This window comes from Parasteatoda tepidariorum, chromosome 10 (genome assembly GCF_982258835.1).
Source record: "Parasteatoda tepidariorum strain Cologne lab strain chromosome 10, Ptep-v5.0, whole genome shotgun sequence".
NCBI lineage: Eukaryota > Metazoa > Arthropoda > Arachnida > Araneae > Theridiidae > Parasteatoda > Parasteatoda tepidariorum.
The window spans coordinates 42,450,323-42,474,828 of record NC_141764.1 but is presented as its reverse complement, the minus strand read 5'-3'; the positions used below and the strand labels follow the sequence as shown (position 1 = coordinate 42,474,828).

At 26.4% G+C, this 24,506-nt stretch overlaps 1 protein-coding gene across 1 annotated transcript in view; it reads left to right on the top strand.

Annotated features, from left to right (window-relative positions):
- LOC107441526 (cell adhesion molecule Dscam1) overlaps positions 1-24,506 on the top strand; it is a 417,585-nt gene that overhangs the window by 259,135 nt on the left and 133,944 nt on the right. The window contains 3 exon segments of the mRNA XM_087153704.1: positions 7,339-7,486; positions 13,350-13,498; positions 17,876-18,007. Of these exon segments, the coding sequence (XP_087009830.1) occupies positions 7,339-7,486; positions 13,350-13,498; positions 17,876-18,007 (429 nt within the window).

The following is a 24,506-nucleotide window of genomic DNA, read 5'->3' as shown; positions in this document are numbered from 1 at the left end:
TAAAAGAATAAAAGAGTTGGAAAAAAATTCTTTTATACCAATCCTTTGTGTTCTAGGTACAAAAACAGTGAAAAAAAGTGGAAAAATGCATTTTCCACTTAGTACGAACAATGGCTGTATTTAACTTGTTTCACTCGCCTAAGGGGATGGACTGCCTCCTTTTGATGCTTTTTCTTGATTTAAAGTGAGGGTACATGTAGTGTGACGTGAATCAGAAACGAGTTTTGCATTGTTTGTGTATTGGTTTTAAAATTGAATTAAGAAAAAAGTTAGGGTTTCAAAGGCGTCTGGTAGCTGCAATTATACATCTTCGTGTTTGGAATTTTGTCTTTTTTAGATTTATATTGTAATTTTGAACTGCGAGTTTACTAAAGTAAAGAGTAAAAGAAAATTACTTTATTAGAAATTATTTTTTTTGTTGAAAATTCATAATTTTCAATAAATATTATACTAGTTTTTATAACTCCGAGTTTGTTCAATTACTTGTTTAATATGAGATAGAACCATAAACCTTAAAAAAATCGTTACGCTAATAAATATTTTAAAAAAACCAGCAGATTTCCTTTGTTTTCTTTATTTTTCTTCTCTTCTTTACTATTTTTTGCAGAATTATTTAAAAATCAACAAACATTATTTTCCCATTCTTTTTAAATAAAAAAACGGAAAAATTATTAAGAATTTTATTGTTATCTTTTTATTTTCAAAATCAGAATTTTATTAACGATTTATAAAAGAATTACCTCAAGAATTTATACGAATGTATTATATTATATTTAAAAAAATTTATTTCATTTTCTTTGTTAAATTATTTATAATCAGCAAAACATAATATTTTCCATTCTTAATAAAATTGCAAGGCCGCGAAAGAAAACCGGAAAACATATTAAATATTTTTCTCTTTTTACATTTAAAACCAGTTTTTTCTTATTTTTGGAAGAATAAGCTCAAAAACTTATAAATAAAAATACACTTAAGGTCTTAATAGTTAGAGTTTACTAAATTTAAGCCTTATTTTACGAACGTTCATTGGGCATTGCAGTGTTATATTTTTTAAACGAGATAAATTAAGGGACAGCCAAATATTGCTACGTTTAAGTTAAACGGAGATTATAAATAAACCATACCGTACACTGAGAGAAAAGGTATGGTCAAATCTATCAAAATATTATAAAATTTGCCATGTGTTCTGGCTCTATGGGAACACCGAAAATTTTGGTAATATTTCATCGAAGCACTTTGATAATAATTTTGGTAAAATCAACAATAAAATATGGATTTATAATGAGTGATAAAATTCGGTACGTATAGTAAATTTATCATGATACCTTAGAGTATGGCTTAAATATTATTTATTTGATTAAATTTACTTTTAAATTTTGCATTTTTTTACTAAATGTGTGGTATTAAGTACTATAATTTTAAAAAACGAAATTTCACTGTTACCATGTGATAGGAAAAGTTACCTACTAAACTATTAGTCTAAATACCTCTTATTTTAATTTTATTAACTAGAATTATGGTCTTATTTACCATCAGAAATGCCTTTACCATACAGGATGGTAATTTATCAAAAATTGTTTGAGATGAGGTCTGCTATAGAATTTTGATTTTATGATTCTTATGACTTAGATGTTTGAAGAGATACTATATTAAAGTAAAGACGAAGAAAAATTACTTCATTAAAATTAAAAGTTTTCAAAATATTTGTTAAATCATATTTATTTTTATATGTTCATAATTTTTGGCAAATATTTCATACTTTTTACAATTTAAGATTTGTTTAATATTTGTTTAACATGGAACAAAATATAAAAAAATAATAAAACAAATATTACACTAAAATCATTTAAAAGTCATACAGTTATTTTTTTTCCTTTTCTTAATTCTTTTTATTTTTATAACCAACAAAATATACTATTTTCCCCATCCTTTATAAAATTGTATCGCCTTGAAATAAAACCGGAAAACGTATTCAGTATTTTCTTTTTCTTATAAATAAGAATAAGCTGAAGAATTCCGTAAAAAAATTAAATAACAAGCCACAAAGGAAGATTTAAAACGTTTTCTTTGTGATGGTTGTAGATGAAACAAAATTTGCCCTTTGTTCTTATTTTTAAATTCTATTCAAAATGAAATATTAATATATTTCTATTGCATATTTTACAATATGAATAATATATTCTAAACAGTAACATAAGTACGAGAATAATTTATAATTTCGTATTAAAATGTGATTTAGTTATTTCGGAACAATGTATTTAGAATGCATTATCACAATTGTTTATGTAATTAAAATGTAATATTGTAATATTTAAATTATTTTAATTGCAACGAAATTTAAATTTTTAATTACAACTAACATTAAATTTTTAATTACAACTAACAGTAAATTTTTAATTACAATTAAAATTAAACTTTTAATTTAAATCAAATTTACTAAATTCTAAGCGAATGCGAAAGTTTCGTAAAATTTCGTAAGTAATGACACTTGCATTTATTATTAAGTATAAAACTCAAACAAATGTGGCACATTTAGAAGTCATTTAAACCTTTTAATTGGATGTATGAAAAAGCATTTTTATTTGAAATAATATTAATAATTTTAACTTATTTTGTGATTATGGAGAAAGAATTGACATTTCTGATAAAACAAATCATAATTCTGATTAATAAAATCGAATTATGCTCATATTAAACCATCCATTTGATATATTTTTTTCGTTCTTATGGTTGGGGTTTACCGGAATAATCTGGTATTTAGTTAACCAGAATCCTAGTTTAATTTGAAATGTAACGAAATTTACCAAACTTTATCACGTATTATAAAATTACATTTTATTGCAAATTTCACCATATTCCAGTAGTCTTGCTTATACTTTTTTTTCTCCGTGTAGGATTACACAATTATTATGAACACTTACTTTGTAATTGCATGAGATGTTTATGCTGATAACAAGCAGTGTCAGGCCTGTTCTTCCTCATTCTTTGGAAGCGACCAGGAGTTTAGAAGAGGCAGAGCTGATAAAACGGCTACCTCTAGACACTTCAATTCACTTGTGAAACTCAATAGTAGCTTCTTAATCTGTTAGAAAGGTCTCAAGTAGAAAGTGCAGAAAAGAAAAAAATTGCTTATCCCTAGTATATTGTCGATGGTTTGGAATTTTGCATTGGAAGCTGACTGCTCGCATCCTCTTTTTGGTGTTGCATTTAACCAGGTAACACGGGCTCATAAATGAGAAAAACTGTCATGAATCTGCAACAACAATTTATTATGGCTTTCCATGATTATTTCACGTACGCATCCATGAGTGTAGGTACGCATCACATCACTTAAGCTTGATGAGACATTTAGTGTCTAAAAGTAGGAATTTTCAAATTTTGAACGTCATTTCATGAACATAACACGGTGGTTATAATACTTTTGTATAAAATAAATAAGGTGAGAGCTAATCCGTTTATCTTAAACTAAGAATTTAAATAAACGAAACCTTACGTTGAAAGAAATTACGCCAAAACTAAAAGAATATGGTAAAATTTGCCGTGTTTCTGGCTGTGTTGCAACACCAAAATGCTCGATAAATTTTACTGATGATCTTTGGTAATTAATTCGGTAAAATTAGTGATAAAATACAGTTTTATTAAAAATGGTAAATGATAATTTTGTTGTGATAATTTTATGAATATGGCGAAATTTGGTAATTTTATAATAACACATTGCAATATGACATAAAAACCATTCAATCGTTTAAATTTAATTTTAAGTTTTGTGTTTCGTATCAAATGTGCGGTATTAAGAACTATAATTTTTAAAAATAGAGTTTATGGTCAATAGTTAAAACATGAACGGAATAATTTCCAAACTAATGGATTAAATATCATATTTTGGTTTAATTAACTATAATTGTAGTTTTTTTTACCAAAAATGTAATTACCTTACAATTCGGTAAATTTCCCAGAATTGTTATTTTTCGTGTAATAGTGCAGCTTGTTTCAAATCCATAATAAATTTTGGTTAACCCATTGTTATTAAAGAACTAACTAAAAGTCTTCAAAATATTCATTCAACGTAGAGAGAGAGAGAGAAATCGAGACAGTAAAACAAATAACGAAAGATATAGCTATAATATATATTTATTAAAAACACTCCATTCTTTTAGATCAAATAACGTAAAAATGTACTAAAATGTGTTTACGAATTTAAATGCCTCAAAGATTAAAAAACACCTTTTTAAATCTTTTCTTTAGACATCAAATAATTTAAAATATTACAGAAGCTGCAAAACTTTCATCCAAAAAAGTCCTTAGTGTTTTTTTTAATTTATTTTTTCCAGAGACTCGTTTACTTTAATCTGAAGGCAATTCAAACTAAATTCATCATTCTTTTCAACCTTGCAAAAATATCTGAAAAACAATAAATTATCCATGCGTAAATCACTTTCCAATGAAAGTCAACTTGCAAATCACTTCACAAAAGATATTAACCAAAGTATTTTTCCCTAGAATGTTTTCACGGCGCAATTTGTACAGGAAAAAACTTCAAAACGTAACTTCCTTTTTTTTCCCGTTACTCAGCGATTAAAGCGAAACCAATTTGAATCAACCAACCTTTTTGAAATATCTGGGAGCATGCAGAAAATCATTTTTCAATAACGTCTCGCAATTTGTATGTTCTCAAATGTTGTGACAACACTTTTAAATTATTTCCTGTCCCGCCCAAGTGCTGTTTTCATTATAAATATTTGACTCATTAAATGAAAGAACAAGGACTTAAATGTTTGATCTGCCAATATTGCTTTAGTGGCGACTTCTGAAGAATTAGTGATTCATTGTTAAAAGGATGAAAACTTTAGATCCCATGTCTTGACTTAGTCAAGATATTGAGTGAAGATCAAGTTATTGAAATTAGCTTGAAGCGATTGCGATATCACCTTGTTTGCTCAGACATTAATCAAGTTGACTTATGTTTACTGATGGAGTTTGTTATTACAGGAAGTATTTTCTGATGGTGCCACTACCGGAGCTTTCAAATAATTAAAATTTTCGAACTAATTGCTTTGCTAACATAAATCGTGTTAAAATAAATACCCGTATTTTTATTTTTTACCTTGTTTTGGCATATTTTCTTAAAAAATCAAAGCAAATAAAACCATATATTTTCTTATAATAACATTAAACATAAAATAATAGATTTTTTTTTTAAATTTATTTCGACTTATATAATTTAAGAAGACGAAATTTAATAGCATGTGAGATTATCACTAAGAAAATGAAAAAAAAGGAATAATGAAGAATGTCATAACTTCTTTAAGAATGTAAATTATTATATGTTTTTTGCAACCAGATTGTTGATGATACATACAGCAAATAACTGACTATGCTTATGTGTAAAAATCTACATTGTTCCTACAGTTCATTCTAACAATCATTCCAAAATGATATTTTCAAAATCTACATTAAAAAAATTACTGAAAAGTCTTTAATTACATTACGGCGCTTTAATAATCCATATTTATAAGAAAACAAAATAAAAAGTTCAATTACAATATTGATTTTTTGATTTAATTTCATTTTATATCTTTGAAAATTAGTTACTGCTTAATTATTAGCATATTACTCTTAGCATTTCAAATAGATCTATACTAATATCATTTCGCCTTTTATTTTTTAAAGACTCATATTCAGAAGGTAAACGTGTATTGAAACATTTTATGAAACAAAAATATTTTGTAAATCAAATTCAATAGAGAAAGGTAAAATGTATTTTTACTTCATTATTAATGCTACTAAATAAAAAATGAAATAATTTTATGTTTTGAACATGTTTTACCTTGAACATGCAGTAAACTATTGCTTTACACAAATTTGTTATTTTATATTTTTCTAAATTTGCAATTTTCAGTTGATTCTGAGCTGTGAAATTTTAAAAGAAAATTAGTATGTGATCAAGAAATAGCGGAATATTGACATTGGAATTTTCATTTTCACATTAAAAATTACACAGTTTAAAAAGTTAAAAGTTGCAAACCTTACAATTCGAACGCGGAGAAAAAGCTAATCTTCTGTTAAAATCACCGTACGGTATGGTCATGACATTTTGGGTTTAAAAACAACCATAATTCTGGTTCACAAAATCAAAATCACGCTAAACCATTCATTTCGTATTTATTCTGTTTGCATATTAGGAGTTAAATGAAAATTTCTGGTTTTCAAAATTATAACCCTTTGTACCACACATTTAGTGACAATATAAAACAGAAGAAAAAAATTTAACCGAACCATAGAGCTTATAACAAGGTAGAATTTATCATATTCTGGTAGTTTTGACTATAATTTTTTGCCCTGTGCATTCAAGAAATGTAATATTCATGTGCATTAATCTTCTTGCTATTGAGAAGCCTAAAAAATTTTATGGTAGCTTTTTCGAAATAATAATAAAAAATAATCTGATGCAAAAATGATAAATGATAATCTAAATGATAAATTTAACAAAACTAGGTTCGTTTCTATATTGTTGCAAACTCTTACTTTATATACTTAATAATTTAAACTGACATCCAGTATCTTTATACAAGTACTTAGAGTACAGCCATTCTCAAAAGAAACATAAAAAATATAAACTTCTTTAGTAGATGAAAATTTTGCTTTAATAAATTCCGTCTTAATATTCTTGATATTTTGATGGTTTCCTAGGAATTTTACATTTAATCTTCTCATTTTTGTTAAAATTACAACATACTCTACACCGTAAATATTGTACTTGTTTATCCAGCTCGTATTTTTTTATTTACCGAAATTAACTTATTGATTTTGATCTTTCGGACAATTTAGATTAATAAAATTAATGTAAGTATTAATATAAATATTAAGTTCTTCTTCTCATTGGCACGACAGCACAGGATGGGCCTTGGCCTTCTCAGCAGGCCTATGCCAAGACATTCTTCCCTTAGCCAAGGTTCTCCAGTTTATTATCCTTAAAACTTGTAGATCCTTTTCAAGGCAGTCTAAAAATCTTAGGTTTGGCCGTCCTCTTTTTCTTGTACCTGTTGGCCTGGCACTGAAAACTTTTTTGGATGTCCTGCTATCCTCCATTCTTATAATGTGGGCTACCCATTTAATCCTTTGAATTTTGATAAATTTAATGACACCAGGTTCCTTATATGCTTTGTAAAGTATTATACTATATTAAGTAACTTTATTTTTTAAAAAATTTATTTTTTAGTAAATATTAAGTAGCCTTATTTTTTTAAAAATAAAATGAAAGTTTGTCAAAGAATTTTTTTTTTGCTCCTTTCTAATTGTGCATGTTTGTAATTTTATTTTCATGAATTCCAAGAGCAGTTCCTCCTCGTTTCAACAAAAGCTTCGAAGTTAAAACTGTGAAAGAACATCAAGAAGTTGGGCTTACCTGCGATGCTCACGGGCAAAGTCCTTTAACTGTATCCTGGAAAAGATACCAAAGACCTATTGATAGAAGCGTACTATCAAGGTAATTTCTCTATTTCTTTCAACTATGATGCAGCTTGTTATGTTTGCTCCCAGTTTCAAATCAGAAATTCTCAAACAACTATTTTATTTTCTAGAATACTATGTAAGATTTAAAGAGTGAACTATATACGTTTTGTTTGAATTGTACTTAGTTTCAAACAAAACAATCGCAAATAAAAATATAAGACTTTCCCCTGAAAACTGTGCGTTGAAAAATAAAAAAAAGTAGTGCATCGTACGTCAAAATAATATCAGACATTTTGTAAAATTTTTGATGTAATGACTGGAATTAATATGTACTATTATATTTAAATATTTTAATTTATGTAATTTCATATAATTCACATGTAATTATATATTATAGACTGAAATATATTATTCATTATTGTTGAACTTATTTATACATATGGCAGTTAGTTATTTCAGCCTGCAATTACATGAACTACAGCACTCGTTTATATGAATAACTCATTTTAAACAGAATTACAAAGGGCTCACTGTCTTTTGAACTGTTAATATACTATGCATCTCTGTCATGTTATTTCATTCAGGTAAAGAATTTAATATATTGCGAAATAGTGTGCTCAATGTCCAGAGAATCAATAGTTTGCCAATAATTAATTTAAACTTATGCATGAACAGTTGTGCGGCTATTCAGAATGTTAAATTAGATTAAATTATTTGACTTCAATTACCTGTGCAAATTAAATATGCACACATTTTCTGTAGTGCTCTTTGCGAGCATTTAATTTAATTTATATGTAAGCTGACCTAATAATTGAATTTTAAAAAACAAGTTTTTTTCAATAAAATGTATACTTAATATCAATCATCCAAATCACATTTAAAATTCCTCAATTATTTCTTTCTACTACCACAAATCATTATCAAATAATATGCTTTTCAATGTACTGTGAGAAAAAAAAATATTGTTAAAATTACCAAAATATGGCAAAATTTTTATCTTATCGGGCTCTAAGGAAACACCAGAAAGCTCTGTAATTTTTATCGAAGCACTTTGTTAATGATTATGGTAAAATTAACTACAAAATATAGTTTTATAACATTAAATAAAGTTTGGTAAATGTGGTAAAATTTGCGCAATTTTATCATGATACCTTATAGCAGTGGTAACCAAATGGTTCTTCTCAAAACTCCAAGGCTCCATAGAAGAGTTAAAAGTTCCGCAAGTTAATACTCTTTATAATCAAGGATGAGTTTTGAAACCTATGATTATATTAAGATACAGCGTATAATCCAATAAGTTATTTAATCTATCGGTTACCTTTATGAAATTATTTCACGTAAAATGCCAATGAAATTGAAATGTAGAAAATTAGAGGAAAAAAAGATTTCTGATAAAAATTTATTGAAAAAGAAAGATGAAAAGAACAAGCAATTTTAAAACAATGAATTAGTATTTCTCTCACGCTTTTCAAATGAAAATAAATTAACTAAATTTTTAAATAAATAAAAAAATTTCCTTTATTACAATTTTCAACACTTATAATAGTTTTTTTTTTTTAAGTTTTATTTCAGATTAGACCATAATTCGGCTTATTTTATTCATTTTCAATTATATACACCAAGAACAAATTCATAACTAGATTAGAAAAAGCACAAGAATTACATATTTATTAGTCGGATGTAAACTTAATTTTACTATAATGATAAAATGATTCCTCTAATTAAATATTTTTAGAATATTCTTCTATTGGTTATAATGCTCACAATTACCTTAATAAAGTTTATTTCAATGAAAGAAGGTTGATTATTTAGGGTTCTGTAGTCGAAAAAGTTGGGAAACGCTACCTTAGGGTACGTGATAAAAACCTTTTATTTAGTTAAATTTGCTTTTTTAATTTGTATTTGTTTACTAAATGTATGGCAATAACAGCTAGAGTTTTGAAAACCAGAATTTAAGGTACACCGGTACCATATGAACGGAAAAATTACCAAATGAAATTTTTAAACAGCGTATATTTTGATTTTGTTACCAGAATTATGATACTTTTTACCAGAGATGTCGTGACCATAAAGTGCGGTAATTTTAACAGATTTTTCCTACTCAGTGTATTTATATTTTATTTAGCTGCTCGAATAAATGTATTGTTATTTTCGAAGTTTTAAAGTCATAAATTGTTTTCTCTAATATGTTTGAATGCTCGTTTAAATGTTTAAATAAATCCACTCAAATTCTGTATAAGATAACTTCGGCTTTTAAATTTACCAAAAATACGATTATTCAAAGTTATCATTGATAAATTGATTAGTGAGCATTGATAAATTTGATTATCTATAAAATGGAAACACTCTGATAAACTTAATTACTTTCAAAGCGTTGATCTAAAATGAATGGTAATGAAACTTATCGTAAAATGGTAGTGCAATGATATACATTCTAAATTTATATAAAAACTGTAATCTAAAGTGTAAATTTACTAAGTTATATAGAAGACATATATTTTGATTTACACAAGGGAAACAAGTTATAAATTACCAAAATAGTGTTGATTCAAATTTAAAAATACTATTGCTATCAGCGTATCTTAAATTGATTTGTTGAAAATTTGGAGTATTATAATTAATAATATTTAACGGAATTGAGGAAATATTTCTAAATTATATTATTGTAAATGAACTGCTTAGCATAAAATGAATAAAAGAATTTCTAAACTGTAGGTTACTCAGAAGATATTCATTTTGATTTATTCAAAAGAAACAATTTATAAAAAATCTAAATCAAACAGAATGCTTCAAATTTAAAAATACATTTGTCCTTAGTGTATCTTAAGGTACTTTCAGAAACATTTGGAGTATTTTAATTAAATATATTTAAATGAGTTAGGAATACATTTCTCAATAATATCATTGTAAATAAAAGCCTAGCACCAATGAGTAAAAAAACTCTTCCCAAATTTGTATTTTTTTTATTTCGACAAAGTTTATGACGAAATTGTCAATGATCTTTAAAAAATTTAAATACGTAATGAGTTGCCTCGTTTACTTAAAATTTCGAACTGATTTCATTTTTAAACTCCATAGAGATATTTTCACAAAAATAAATACATGTATTTATTATCAACATAACTCTAAATTAATAGGGGTTGTTTCTTTTTTTTAAATTTTCAGCTTTTTACAAATACACACCAGCGCTATTATTTATTAAAACTAAGTAAAATGTAGTATGTACATATGGAAGCACGAATTTGTAGAAAAGAAACTTTATTCACCTCATGGGAAATTAGTTTCTGAAAAGTGAATAATAAATTTAAAGCGCTGACTTAAAATAAAATAGTTTAAAGCTACATTAAAGCATGTTTGTCTTTCTACCTGAAGATCTAATAAGCTGAAAGAATAGATCATCAGAATTTTTTAAAACGAGTACTTAGCTAGGAAGGAAAAATATTAATTTTTTAACTAAATTGAGTTTTGAAATTTTAACAGCAATAGTAAAGGAGCATAAGCATACGATAGGGTATATATTTAAGAAAATCTCTCTTGGATCATGTATAAAAAATACAAAAATAGGACGGTAACTGGAAATTATTTTAAAGCGCTGCAAATTAACGTGTATGAAACGCGCTAAAGATTTCAGAGCGTGCACTCGAAGAAATAAGTCTCACTTTTGACGATTCAGCAATCCCTGAGCTGTATTTCATTATTTTTGAGAAATTCGTCGCGAAATCACGAGATTTTTTACATAAAACGAGATCTCAAATATGGGATGAAAATGTTTCTTTAACTCGGAACTTCATCGCGGTGACTTGTGGATAATTGTGAACTAGAATACCGAAACTAGATTGATGAAAATAAAATAACAAAACAATACGACGAGCTGTATGGTTGCCAAGAAGCTGTCCTCGTATCAGAAGGATCCTGTGTTCGAATCCCGTATCGGACATGTGTGTAAGTTAATTCTCTGTTCTACCTGTCCTTCTTGTTTCGATTGGGTGACATAGATATACTTACTTAGTGCCCACGATAAAAATATTATAGGAAAAGTTTACATTAGGTGCTACGAGATTACTTTTTTTTTCGTGTGTGTAAAAAATAAGATGACGAAATTTTTTTTGGAATATATAATATTTTGACGAAATCTGCTTCCTTGAAGAAGTAACGATAGTTATTTTGTCATTTAGAGGAAATTTTTACTTGGGGCATAAAGTAGGAAACGGTTTCGTCAAAAACGAAGAAAGTTTTGTGAAATTCGAGCATCAATTTTTTACAGTGCTTCGAATCATTACATCTTTGAAATTCGATTCAACCGTAATATAGAGCTAGATTGAACCATATTATCATACATTTAAACTCGTTTATAAGAAAGTGTATTTCGCCGGAACGGAAACTTGATTTAATCTTGATTTCCATGGTTCAATTGAACTGTTGCTTGATTCAATTCAAGATATTATTAAATCTTTTAAAATTGATAACACGATACTATGGTTTACTTGAACAGATAGAATTGTTAAAAAAAAATTATGAAATGTTTTAAAGCAAATGCTTAACTAGGAGTGACTTTGAAAATGTATTGCATTTCTTTTTACTAAAATGAATTTCAAATGCAATATGCTAGGAACATATGATCTTAATTTCCCGAGAAAACATCCAATTAAAATGTCAGACATGAATAACACATTTAAAAAACACGAATTAACCTCTAATGAAACTTTATAAAACTTTTAATGCATGAAATTACGTGGCGCGAACAAAAGGTATTTGAAATGTTTGTACATTGACATATAAGTGATCTCTAATAAACATGTATATATATATAATCAATGTCATTGGCAATTATGTTAATAAATAACATTATCTGATGCATACAAAAGGAAATTTCTGCATCAATAATTATATGGAATTGTATGAATCAAAAGTAATTGAAAACCATATGTAAAATAACGATATTTGAATTTTCTTAAACTAGAATCTACCCATCTCCGAAACGGATAAGTATTGTACTTATCGGAAACCTCAACAAGAGAAAATTCCTTATTAAAGGAAGAATTTTTTTCTGCTGGTTTTTCATTCTTACTCTGTTGTGTTGTATCCTTTTTAAGTTCAGCAAAATTTTTACTTTGCATATTCAGAGTAAGATAAGGTAAGTACAAAATTATATGCTGGTATGAGTTGCCTTTTAAGATATTCTCCTATGAGTGACACATAAATAATCAATTCCGTAATTTATTATAAATTATTCGGTAATTCTGTAACACACGAGAATTGATAAAAACAAGTTAAAAATAAATTTAAAAACAAAGTAGCATCATGCAAATGGCGAAATATTGCTAAATACTACAGCTTTGACCCATCTTTGTTAAATAAATCTGTACACTAAATGAAAATAATCATGTGTTTATTCAGTCGAATGTCGTTTTTTAAATTGAAATAATTGAGAACGAAAATTTTTTAATCATTGATTAAATTAATTCCGTATCATAAAACGGTGTAATTATTAAACCATTAGTTCACACATATTTTTTTTTCTATTTGCCATTTTTCAAATTTTATTTTCAAATATTTTTGCGGTCAAATGATTGCCTTGTAGTGTGTATTGACATTTTTTTCAGAATATAATAGCATTTGTGTAAGATAGAAATCCAGACTTTGAGACTAATGCTGACTTTGAACTTACTGTACTAATTTTTTTTTTAATTTTTCCTATTGTTTTTATTTTAAATGGTTTTGAAAAATATGCATATTTTAATTTTGTTTGAAAAAAAGACGATGATATTTATAAAATAAAATGTAAATTTTTTCGACTATACACCACTGATTACATGGAATTATTTTTGCTATGTAAATCTCCATATAATTTTTTTGAACAATTGTGTATGATTTATGCATGTTCAATCTCTTACCAGGTACGTCTTAAGAGAACACGTACACCAAGGAGGTTTAAGATCTCAACTGTCTATTCCAGCCGTTCTCAGATCAGACTCAGGTTTATTTTCATGTGAAGCTAGCAATGATTATGGAAGAGAAGAAAAAAGTATTCAACTGATTGTTCAAGGTAGAATATAAATAATTCTCTCAGGTCTAAGTAAAGTTTCTAAAATCTATGGGCATTTATCTTACGTTTTAAATTTGTTTTCTTTTTACTAAAACACAACAGCTCAAGCTATACAAAGAGGAATGCAAATAACCTGGACATGTTTATTTTAAATTAAACTGACGAAACTTTTCAGACTGCTATATCATAATATTGTTTAAATCTGCTGAAATTTAATAGGGCCTATCGTATTTATGAAACTTGATTACACTATATTATGATACAACTTGAATAAAAGCATTATTCAGTTTAACATCTCATTAAGGTTTCAACTAATAATATTGTTTAAAAGTTTCTGCAACCTTAATAGGGGCTATCATAAGCTTGATTACACGATGTTATGCTTCAACTTGAAAAATAAAAGCATTTTTCATTTTATCACCTCATTACAGTTTCGAAAAAAAATTTTACCACTTTCTAGGTTAAATTAATGATTTTGTTGTACAACGTTGCCAAGAGTTATCTGATAGTGTATTGGAAAAAAAAATTTCTAGTTGTAAAAATTTTAGAGAAATTGTCTTGTAAAATCTGCATGTATATTTTAAAGTGTAGTTATCATGGCTTTCAAAAACAATATCCTCAATTTTTTATTGATGTATTTTTTATCTTCCCAAAATAAAATTATATAAATTTGATCAGACAGAATCTGTATTCACCAAAATTATGAATAAAATTGAACGTTCCGTCCCGATATTCTTAAAAAAAAAATAAGGAAAACATTATATTTCTTTTTAGAGTATTAAGAATCTATAATAAGTTATATAATCCATAATAAAACAAAATTTTATTTGCATATTCATGAAAAAACGGTGATCATAATTTTCTGATATTATTAAAGTTTTTTTAAGCTGTAGTGTTTTCAGAAAAGAAAGAGGTTTGCAATTACCTTCGCTAATTTTCGGTCTAGACATATAACTTATGTATGTAATTTGCTTTGATTCTGATGATTCAAAATGTGCCCACCATTTTGACAGATTGAATGTGAGCAAGAAAAAACTTATATGATGTATAAAAATAAAACTTATATGAGGTATTTTCCTCGAGGTATGAACCTCATATAAATAAAAAGATACCGTTAGAGGAAAAGATATTTCTAAAGTTAGAATATCAGTATTTTCCTATATCTTCGCACCTTTTTATATAAACCTACATACATATGATATTTTTATTATTCATTGAATAAATTTCTTCTGAAATTACATATTTTTTCTCCTCAATACAGGTATTATTTTTCCCTTTTTTATTTCAAAATTGATAATACTAATAAATAAAAAGAATAAAAGTATTTATTTTTAGATTTTTTATTTTATGTTTCTAAATTTTATGATTCGTGTATTCATTTGTATTCTGGATTCATTTTTTCACTTTCTTTTTCTATTGCCAATCATAAAAAAATCAATAATTGACTAACAAAATATAGAATAATCTAATAAAGTAATAGAATAATCTTATTCACAAAACATTATAATCACAAATACATTTAAGTTTCTTTTTTTATTATTTTTTTAAAAAAACTTTATTAAAAATAATTGTTTTAGCACCTGCTTGATTTAATTATAGTGCGCATATATATTTCCAGTGTTTACAAATATTTCTAACTAATTAAGCTACGTTACTAAGTAAACATTCTGAATATTGAAAAAAAATTCAATTGCTTCATTTAATTTTTTGGCAAAAATTAATTTTTATGAAAGAGAGTTCGTTGAATTTCATTATAGTATCCGTTTCAAATTTACAATAGACCAAAATAAATTAAAGAATTATTCTAAATGAATTTTTATTAACACTTGTTAAGACATCATTTCCTAGAATGTGTGTTAATAAATCTCCTTGTGTTTCTTCTCAAATTTTTTGTTCTTCTATATACAGGGGTTGGACAAAATAATAGAGACAAAACGAGATTTTCTGATTTTTCCAAAAAATACTCAGAAAATCATTTTATACATTAAGAAGTGTTTAGATTATGCGATTTCTCATATTTATTATATAATTTTAAAGCTTTTAGAGGTTTGAGGGACCAACAAAAAATTACAAGCGAAAAAAATAGTGTTTTTAAGCACCATTTGCCAAAAATGTAACAATAAATTCATAACTTTAGACAATTATTTTGCTTATTATTTGCAAAAATTCTGTAAACCAGCTTAAATATTTATGGAGATATGGACATTTGTTTAAAAAAAAAAATTTTATTTCATTTTTTTTTATTTATTATTTATTTTTTTTGCTATAAATTTCAAAATATTCGATTGCATTGAGCAAAATGAGAGAAGCAATTTAAATTTAATTACAAAATTATTGCTGTAAAATTTTTAAAAAAAAGGAATGCGCAAGTATGAATAATTAAAGTAGCTCTCTTATACTGCGCATGCGCAGAAAAAAAAGCATTATTTTTTTCTCAATTTTGTAGTAAATCACATTTGGCAACAAAAAAAAATCCAATTTAAATAACTTAAAAATTTAAAAAGTTTCAAGCAATGTAGCAATGTTCTAAGCAGTTTTCATACTTCAAAGAAAGATATGATAAGGGGTTTCTGAATTCCATTTTGTACTCCTAAACAATATCGATTAAAAATTATACTAACATTCTTAGGGATCATACCCCATTAAATATTTCTTCTTTTGCAAGTTTTGTTTCCTTTCACAATTACCTTTTGGTGCATAAACGTTCATTGTAAGGTATTATCATTTGTTAATTGCTACAGTTTTTGACATGTTAATTGCTACACAAATTTATTGCTACAGTTTTTGACATAGAGTGTTCAAAAACCCTATTTTCTGTTTGTAATTTATTGTCGATTCCTCAAACCTCTGAAAGCTTTAAACATTATTGATATGCATGAGAAATCGAAAGAATTAAACATTTCTGAAATAATAAAAAAACTGGATCTAACTATGATAAAAAGTACCGATGCTTAAGGCTGCGGTAATTTTTACTGTAAAATTCACTTTTATCACGACATGTTGCGAAACAAAAAAAATATGATATACTGTGAATTTTACAGTAATAATCACCGTAAAATCAACAAATTGCTTTAATTAAATAATCATTGCTATAAAAATTACTGCATAATATTTTACAGTAAAAATGGGTTTTATAGTAAAATATATTTTACGGATGTGTACCCAAAGTGCCGGTACTTTATACTGTAATTTAATCCGGGACTTTTTTACGATATGAATAGATACACTCTTCATAACCCAGATGTCTTCAAAATCCAGCAAATATTATTCTTATTAGTTAATTTAACCATATCTAATATATTTTATATCAAACTGGGAAAATAAAACCCCTCAAACTGGGAACCCCTATGAAAGTTCTTTTTGCCCCTTGCTTTCACTTTAATTATTGCTAAGAACTTTCTTTCGCTATATTTCGCTATTTGTATCATACTGTTGAAACGTAGGCTTAATATTGAATTCCTACAATATAAATTTACCTATGGAATATTAATCAGAATCGAAATAATCTTAATAATATCCAATTCTTGGAGACACATTTTAAAATTATTTTTATTTACTTTTACTAATATTTATTTTTAACGTATTTCAAAATCTTTGAGTATTTTTAAAGCTGATTAAGTTATACTTCAATGCAAAGAAAACATTTTCATTATTTTGCTATTTAAGCAAAATTTAATAAAGCAAAAATTGTTTTATGATATACATATATTACTTATGCTATTACTACTAACATAAGCGCTATGTTGCTGCATTTAATCATGCAAAAATTACAAAGATAACTATTTCCTGAATTCCGAAAATCAAATTTATGGATGAAATATAACAAATGTCTTACAGATCTTTTGAAATATTTATTAAGACATGGTTCACAACCCAAATTTGAATAGCGTGCATAGATACAATCTTCATGTTCGAGATATCTTCAGAAAAGTATCTATGCTTTCCATCCAGCCAATATTCTCCTTATTAGTTAATTTAGCCATATCTAATATACTTTGCATCAAATCGAGGAAATAACGAATTCTCTAATCAAAGTTCCCTTTGCCTCTTGATTACACTTTAATAATCACCACGAACTTTCTCTGGAGTTCGAGAAAAAGGATTCGTGTTGTACTGTTGCACGTAAACCACCCCCGCACCTAACTATACCTCCCTCTCCTTTCACATGGCCGTTAAATACATTCTGCACCCCCCTTTAACGACGGAATAATCAATGCCTCTCAGTAATTTAGCTAAACGAGGGGTCCAGAGGAAGGGACTAAAAGAGGACTGACTCCAATCTCGTTAAGACTCTTCTGTTAACACTTTTTCTATCTTCTTCTCTCTTGTCTTCTATCTCTAACGACCTCCCCCCCATTTGGGGGACATCTTTTCCAGCGCCCCCCGAGACCCCTGAAGGTATCCAGCTGCTCCAAGTCACCAGCCGTCAAATTACGTTCTCTTGGACAGCGCCATCTAGCGGGAATAGCCCCATTACCGGTTACATCATCGTTTATAATCAAAGTAGTAGTAAGTATCTTTAATTTATTCTATATTTAACGAGGTAGAAATTCTTTTATTTTTCGAAAAAATGGAAATTGGAGGTTTTAATGTTCTCATATCATCTTAGTGCATTGTCTGAATAATTAAATCGTTCTAAATGCATTGCCTTAAGAGCTCATTCTAAAGATGCGGATATTTGCTTTTAATTCTCATTATTTCTTTTGATGCACCGACTCTTCAAAAGGTATTTAATTACTTAATTAGGAAGCGAGAAAGGAATTTATTTCTCATTTTTCAATTTAATGGCCGCATCAAAGTAATTTCAAATAGAAATATCATAAATTAGTAACTGAAATTGAATATTATTCCTGTGTAAATATAATCAGAGCAAGCTATTTGTTGACGTTAAAAGGCTTTTAACGTTCGAATTTAAAGATTACGAGTTTATTTTAATGAAACTAAACATGACAAAAGTTAGCTAATTTACATATTTTACTCGCGATTGATATTTAAATGTATCTTTCTAATCATAATGAACTCATTTTCTTAGCAATACGCACATTGTAAAACGTGGGGGGAGAGGGGCTTTAAATTCATGAATTCATTATCATGACCGGAATCTACAACTAATATTAAATTACTTACGTTTACGCAACAGTTATTGCAAAAAAAAAAATAATAATAATAAAAATATTATTTATTACTAAAATCTTACATTTAGAGAAAATTCGTAAAGTAAGTTCTCCAACTTCAAACTTTAAAGAAGCTTTTGTTATTTGAAACAAAATTAGTTATAACATGTTTCATGAAGTAAAATCATTAAAGTGTAAGATAAATACTAATTTTTTGACAAATAGCCAGATTTAATAGACGTCTATAGCTTAATCCTCTTGATTCTTTATTGAAACTTTTTGCGATTGATAAAGCTTACTAATTTGATTTTATAAATGAATAACACTTTAATGAAATGTTGTAATATACATTGCCATGTAAAAATGGGCATAACATGTTACCTCTAATTTTATAATATATTTTTTATTCAAATCTCTTCAATGAATATAATTTTTGAAAAATATTTTTCTTAGTAACTTTGACATGAGAACGGAAGGAAATTCTATAATTTAGAAATTCTATTTTCGTCTGATTAGCGCATTTATGTAAAACTTAAAAAAGATGACATGGTCGCTGCAATGTTTTTGATTTTATAAATTATCATTATAATTTCTCATAATCTTGCTAGATTTTTTTTTTTTAATAATTTGATACAAATAGTATTTCCTTACAACTAAGGATCTCATGATTGTTATTTCAAAAATTAATAGTTGCATTTTATTAGTACGTGTCTACATATGTTCTTCATGTTATGTTATATTTTATTGTTTTTATGGAAAACATCCACCAATAATAAAAAATTATCTCTGCTAAATATTATTCTTTATCAATCATATTTGTAATTCATTGCTTGTTTTTTCATCAGAATTCAATGAAGATTTCTTAGAAATTTATTGATTTCAGAAAACTTAACTATAATATCTATTCGCACCTACCGATCTCGAAATAACAACTTCTCTTCTTCTCTAAGTAATCATTTTAGATAATTAATTAAGAACTTTAGCCATTTAAATTGCTGGGTTGGTGGCAATGTAAGAAATTTATTTCAAATTTTAATTCTGTTTTAACTGTTGGAGTAACATTCCGCTAATAAATCAGTGAAATTATTTTTTCTTTATTTTTTAACATTAATGTTGGTACTAAAAATACTTAAACTTCGTATCTTATTTTTTTTGTATTTAACTATATTAACTATATTATCAGTGTTCAAGTCCAGGAATAATTTAAGTATGTATTTATTTATTTTTTAATGAAAACAATTCATACTGCTTCGTATAAAACTTTAATATACGTTATAGCGATTCAAAAATGTTAATCTTGTAAGCAACATTATCAGAATTAATCTTGAGAAACTATTTCTTTTAAACCCAAAACGCAGTTCTTAATCAATTTTTACATGATTATAATTGTCTTATTAAACTAAGAGAGCACTTACATCATAATAATTGTCTTTTTAAACTAAAAGAGAACTTACAACATTATAATTGTCTTATTAGGAATTTATTCGGATCTTATGGAAGCACCTCTTCTTTGCTTTTTTTTTCCGAATCTAAATCACTAATGTAGGTATTACCTTAATCAAATTACTATCAAATTGAGTTACGTATTCCTTTTTACTTAATTGAATTACCTTAAGACCTTACAGAGGGGAAAAAAGGGGTTATAATGTTCTGGGCACTGTTCGCAAAATAAAGCAATAGGATTTTCTGTCGTATAATTAATTTTTAACTATCGTCAGGGAAAATATTCCAAGGTTTCTTTCGTATTCTAACTCTTCATACCTAGGAGATAAAGTTTTCCCGTAAATCGAAAATGTTATAAAAGTTTTATCTCTTTTTATTTTCTTTTATCTTGAGAATAATGGAGAAAAATCGATTCTCTCTTCCAAAAAGAAATGTAACGAAGCATACAAAGCACGTTCTTAGAACGATGTGCACTGATTTTATATTAGAAACTTGGTGTTCTCGAAGGGATTTAAGAAAAATAAGACTTCCTCAGTCCTTAAAAACCTGGGGGAATTAAAAGTAGTGTGAAATTTCCAAGTATGAGATAAAATTTATAATCTCATATGTGACTTAAATTTATTTAGCTCAATTTACGCAAAGTTAATAAAACAGTTTTATAACAAGAAAAATGATTTTTTTTTAAATATTCGCAACGGAAAGTTTTGTAAAAATAAAAGTTCAGAATAAATTTAAAAGCCCGAAATCTTTCTTTCCAGGGTAAGTCATGCAAACGATTTAGACACTCGTTCTTTCTAAGGAAAAAATAACTCATGCAAACGATATAGAATTTAAAAATAAATGAAGTTTAGAAATAACTCAGGCAATATATTAACAAATCTATTTTAGGAAATATTTGAACTTGAAAAAACAAAAACTCTCGCATGAAGATATTTTTAACTTATGAAACGTTTTATAAAAGTTACACATTAGAGTAAATATTTTGCTTGAATATTCCTGGACTTGCTTAAAGACGCCTATAAATTACTGGTTATAATCGTTTATAAGAACTTACTAATAAATTTTTTGCTTGTTTAAATTCGTTTTAGTATTTTAAAAATACTTTTAGAATTAATATTTGTTTCAGGGCATGAGTAAAAATTTAAATACAATAAAATGAAAATTCAAATGATCTAGTCTCATCTCCTTAATGTTTTATGAATTACATGGGGCGTATAAAACTTTTTTCATATATTAATTCCATATGGTACAAATATTAATTCAAAAATGCTTTTAGAATTAATATTTGCTTCAATACATAAGTAAAAATTTCAAGACAATAAAATAAAAATTCAAATGATCTAGTCTCATCTCCTTAATGTTTTATGAATTACATGGGGCATATAAAACTTTTTCCATATATTAATTCCATATGGTACAAATATTAATTCAAAAATGCTTTTAGAATTAATATTTGTTTCAATACATAAGTAAAAATTTCAAGACAATAAAATAAAAATTAAAATGATCTAGTCTCATCTCCTTAATGTTTTATGGGGTACATAAAACTTTTTCCGTATAGAATAAAAGCTGAATGGCACAAAACTATATTTTTCATCATTGTTGTCACCTCTTTCTTACTAGCTAGGAAATCATATAGTAAGATCCAGCGTTCTCGCAGGAAGATCAATATTTATTTGGTTGTCACATGCATTAAACTAATAGGTAGTGTTAATACGTAATATATTTTTAATCCCTTTTTGAAAAATAGTTACCTGTAGTATTCAACTATTATTTATTCTTAGATTAAACGTACGCTAATATTCCTTTTTTATTTCAGATTAATACTCGAGTTTAAAGTTTTATAATTAAAAAATATGATTTTTCGTTATAAAATTTTTTTATTACACAACATTTTATTATAAATATATTTAATTCGGTGTCTAAACTCATTATAATTATTTTAATCACGAAACACACACACAGTAAGTAATTAAAATACTTATTAGCTTTTACTAACTTATTAACGTGTTTGTAAAACTTGTTTGTCCAACCAATTTAAGCAATAAAAACGCAATATCTTTAAAATGACCGCAGGTGCACGATCCTTGTTAAACTGTTCGATTTCGCGCACAGATCTTCGGGCTACCACAATGGGACAGCTATTCCTGGAGAGAAATAAAACTGGGATGGCATATCTTCGTTTTTTCCAAACCGTCGCCAATAGTCTATTGTACAGCTTTAGTGCGACGTATGTAAATTACTACTACTACTCAATTTAAACCTGATTCGTTCAATGTTTTGGCAGTTTCACTAAAAAGACAAATTTTGGAGGATATTTCTCTTCTAAACACCGCTTAAAATGTGGGAAAAGTCCTTTTTTGCATTATGGTGAAACTTCAAAATAGAACTTTCTACATCCATGTCTGTCACAGATTAAAATGAATCAATAAAAATAAGCTCACCATCATATTCGTATGAAAATAAGAAACTGTTAATTAGTTTTAATATACTTGAAATTTTTTATTTCTTTTCTGTCCTGATTTCTTGGAATCACTGATTTCTTTTTAATTTAAAACGGTTGTAATTAAATTGTGCGCCAGCTGTAAAGAATTAAGATTTCATGCGTTACTGTGCTAATCTGTTCTTTTTTTATTTATTCATTTTTACACTTTACTAAGCAAACAATAGTAGAATACAATAATAGAACAATTAAGTTGAACGATATCATTGTTCAACTAGACTATAAATATGCTACAATCGAAAAAATTTTAAGATTATTAAAAAAAAAATCACAATAATGGTTTTTGAAGTATTCTGCCCATTGAAATTCTATTTGTTAACGTTTTTCTTTAAATTCAAAGCCACTTTTTAAAAAAGGGGGACAAAACGATTTTTTCATTATATATTGTATAAAAAGTATTCAACCCCTTATGTTTTTTACTAGAAGCATGAATAAATGAATAAATCCATAAATCTATCAGTACACAAATCCGTTTTATTTTTTTTATTTTTTTCAAAGTATACTTGACATATTCCGGCCTTTAACAAAACAACACTAAAGAGAAAAAAGTCTTAAGTATTGATCCAATCTAAAGAATTGTGTAACTATAAAAATAAACTTGGACGTAATGAAAACAAAAAATAAAGAATAAAACGCTACTTCAACAATTCAACCATCAATGGCATGAATAAAAAATTCAAGTAATCGGAAAATGTAAACATTTGTAAAAAATAATACTTATTCCTTATGTAGCAAAAGTAAAAGAAAATACTTGCTCATAGCGCCATCTTTGTTCGTTATAAGTAGATAAAATCGCTTTGAGATAACTTTGTTCTAAACGTGTAGCAATGCTAGAGGATTTTATAAAAAATATTCATATAAATGAGATTGAGAAAATTAAATATTTTGTAACTTCGAAAAAAGAAGAAAAAATGAAGCATTAGTTTCTTAAAAAATATTAAACTGTAAATTGATTAAAGGAAAACTCTTATCAAGTTATAGTGCTGCCATCTAACATCTCTTAAAGGAGCAAAAGATAAGAGTAAGTTTTCCGAAATCTGTTGCCCCTTTTTCATTTGCTTCAAATTTAAAATGTTAATAAAAAATGGTATAAAAAAATAGAATATTTAAATTATTAGAAAATTTATTACAAAGATAAAACTTATTTTTTTTAATGTTCTCTACATTTAAATATAATAGTATTAACATAATCTTACAGTGCAAATAAATATTTAATATCAATTGTTGTTATGAATTAGTATTTCCTAATTATAATCTGAATGTTACAGAATTCATAAATTTTACATTAAATAGTATGTAATTTTCTATGTTTGTTTCGCCTTACACAATATGTCTTTAGTGTTTTTTTTTTTTTTTTTTTGCTTCTTTAGTGATAAGGTGGCTTTAATTAACGTAATTTCCATAATTTATTAAAAATATTCATTAAAAATGTATAAAATTATTATCATATATTAAAAATGTATATTCATTAAAATATGAAACAGGATCAAAACGGGAAGAAAAAAATAAAATGAAAAGATAAAAGTTCATTAAAATTAAATTAATTGAAAATTAATGAGTTGTATAAATTAAGTTTTCTCCATGAACTTGACCATAATTGTAATTGTTGAAACTGTTTTAAAAATTGCACAAATCGATATTTTTCAAAATTTAGATAATAAATCAAGCGTTATTAAAATCATTTTAGTAGTTATTTCCATAATTTAGAAATATTTAGATACATTCTTGTTTACACTTGTCATTTTTCGCTTATTTTGTATTAATTTATTATTTTAAAAACATAAAATTAAGAAAAAAAGTATAATAAACTTAAATTTAACTAGTGATTCATGCTTGAAGAAATTATGCAGTAACATTAAATTAATTGCACATAGATTGCAGTGGACTTTTCTGAATTAATCTATGTACTTGTTGGTACCAATAAATTGCTTGTACATTTAAAATATAT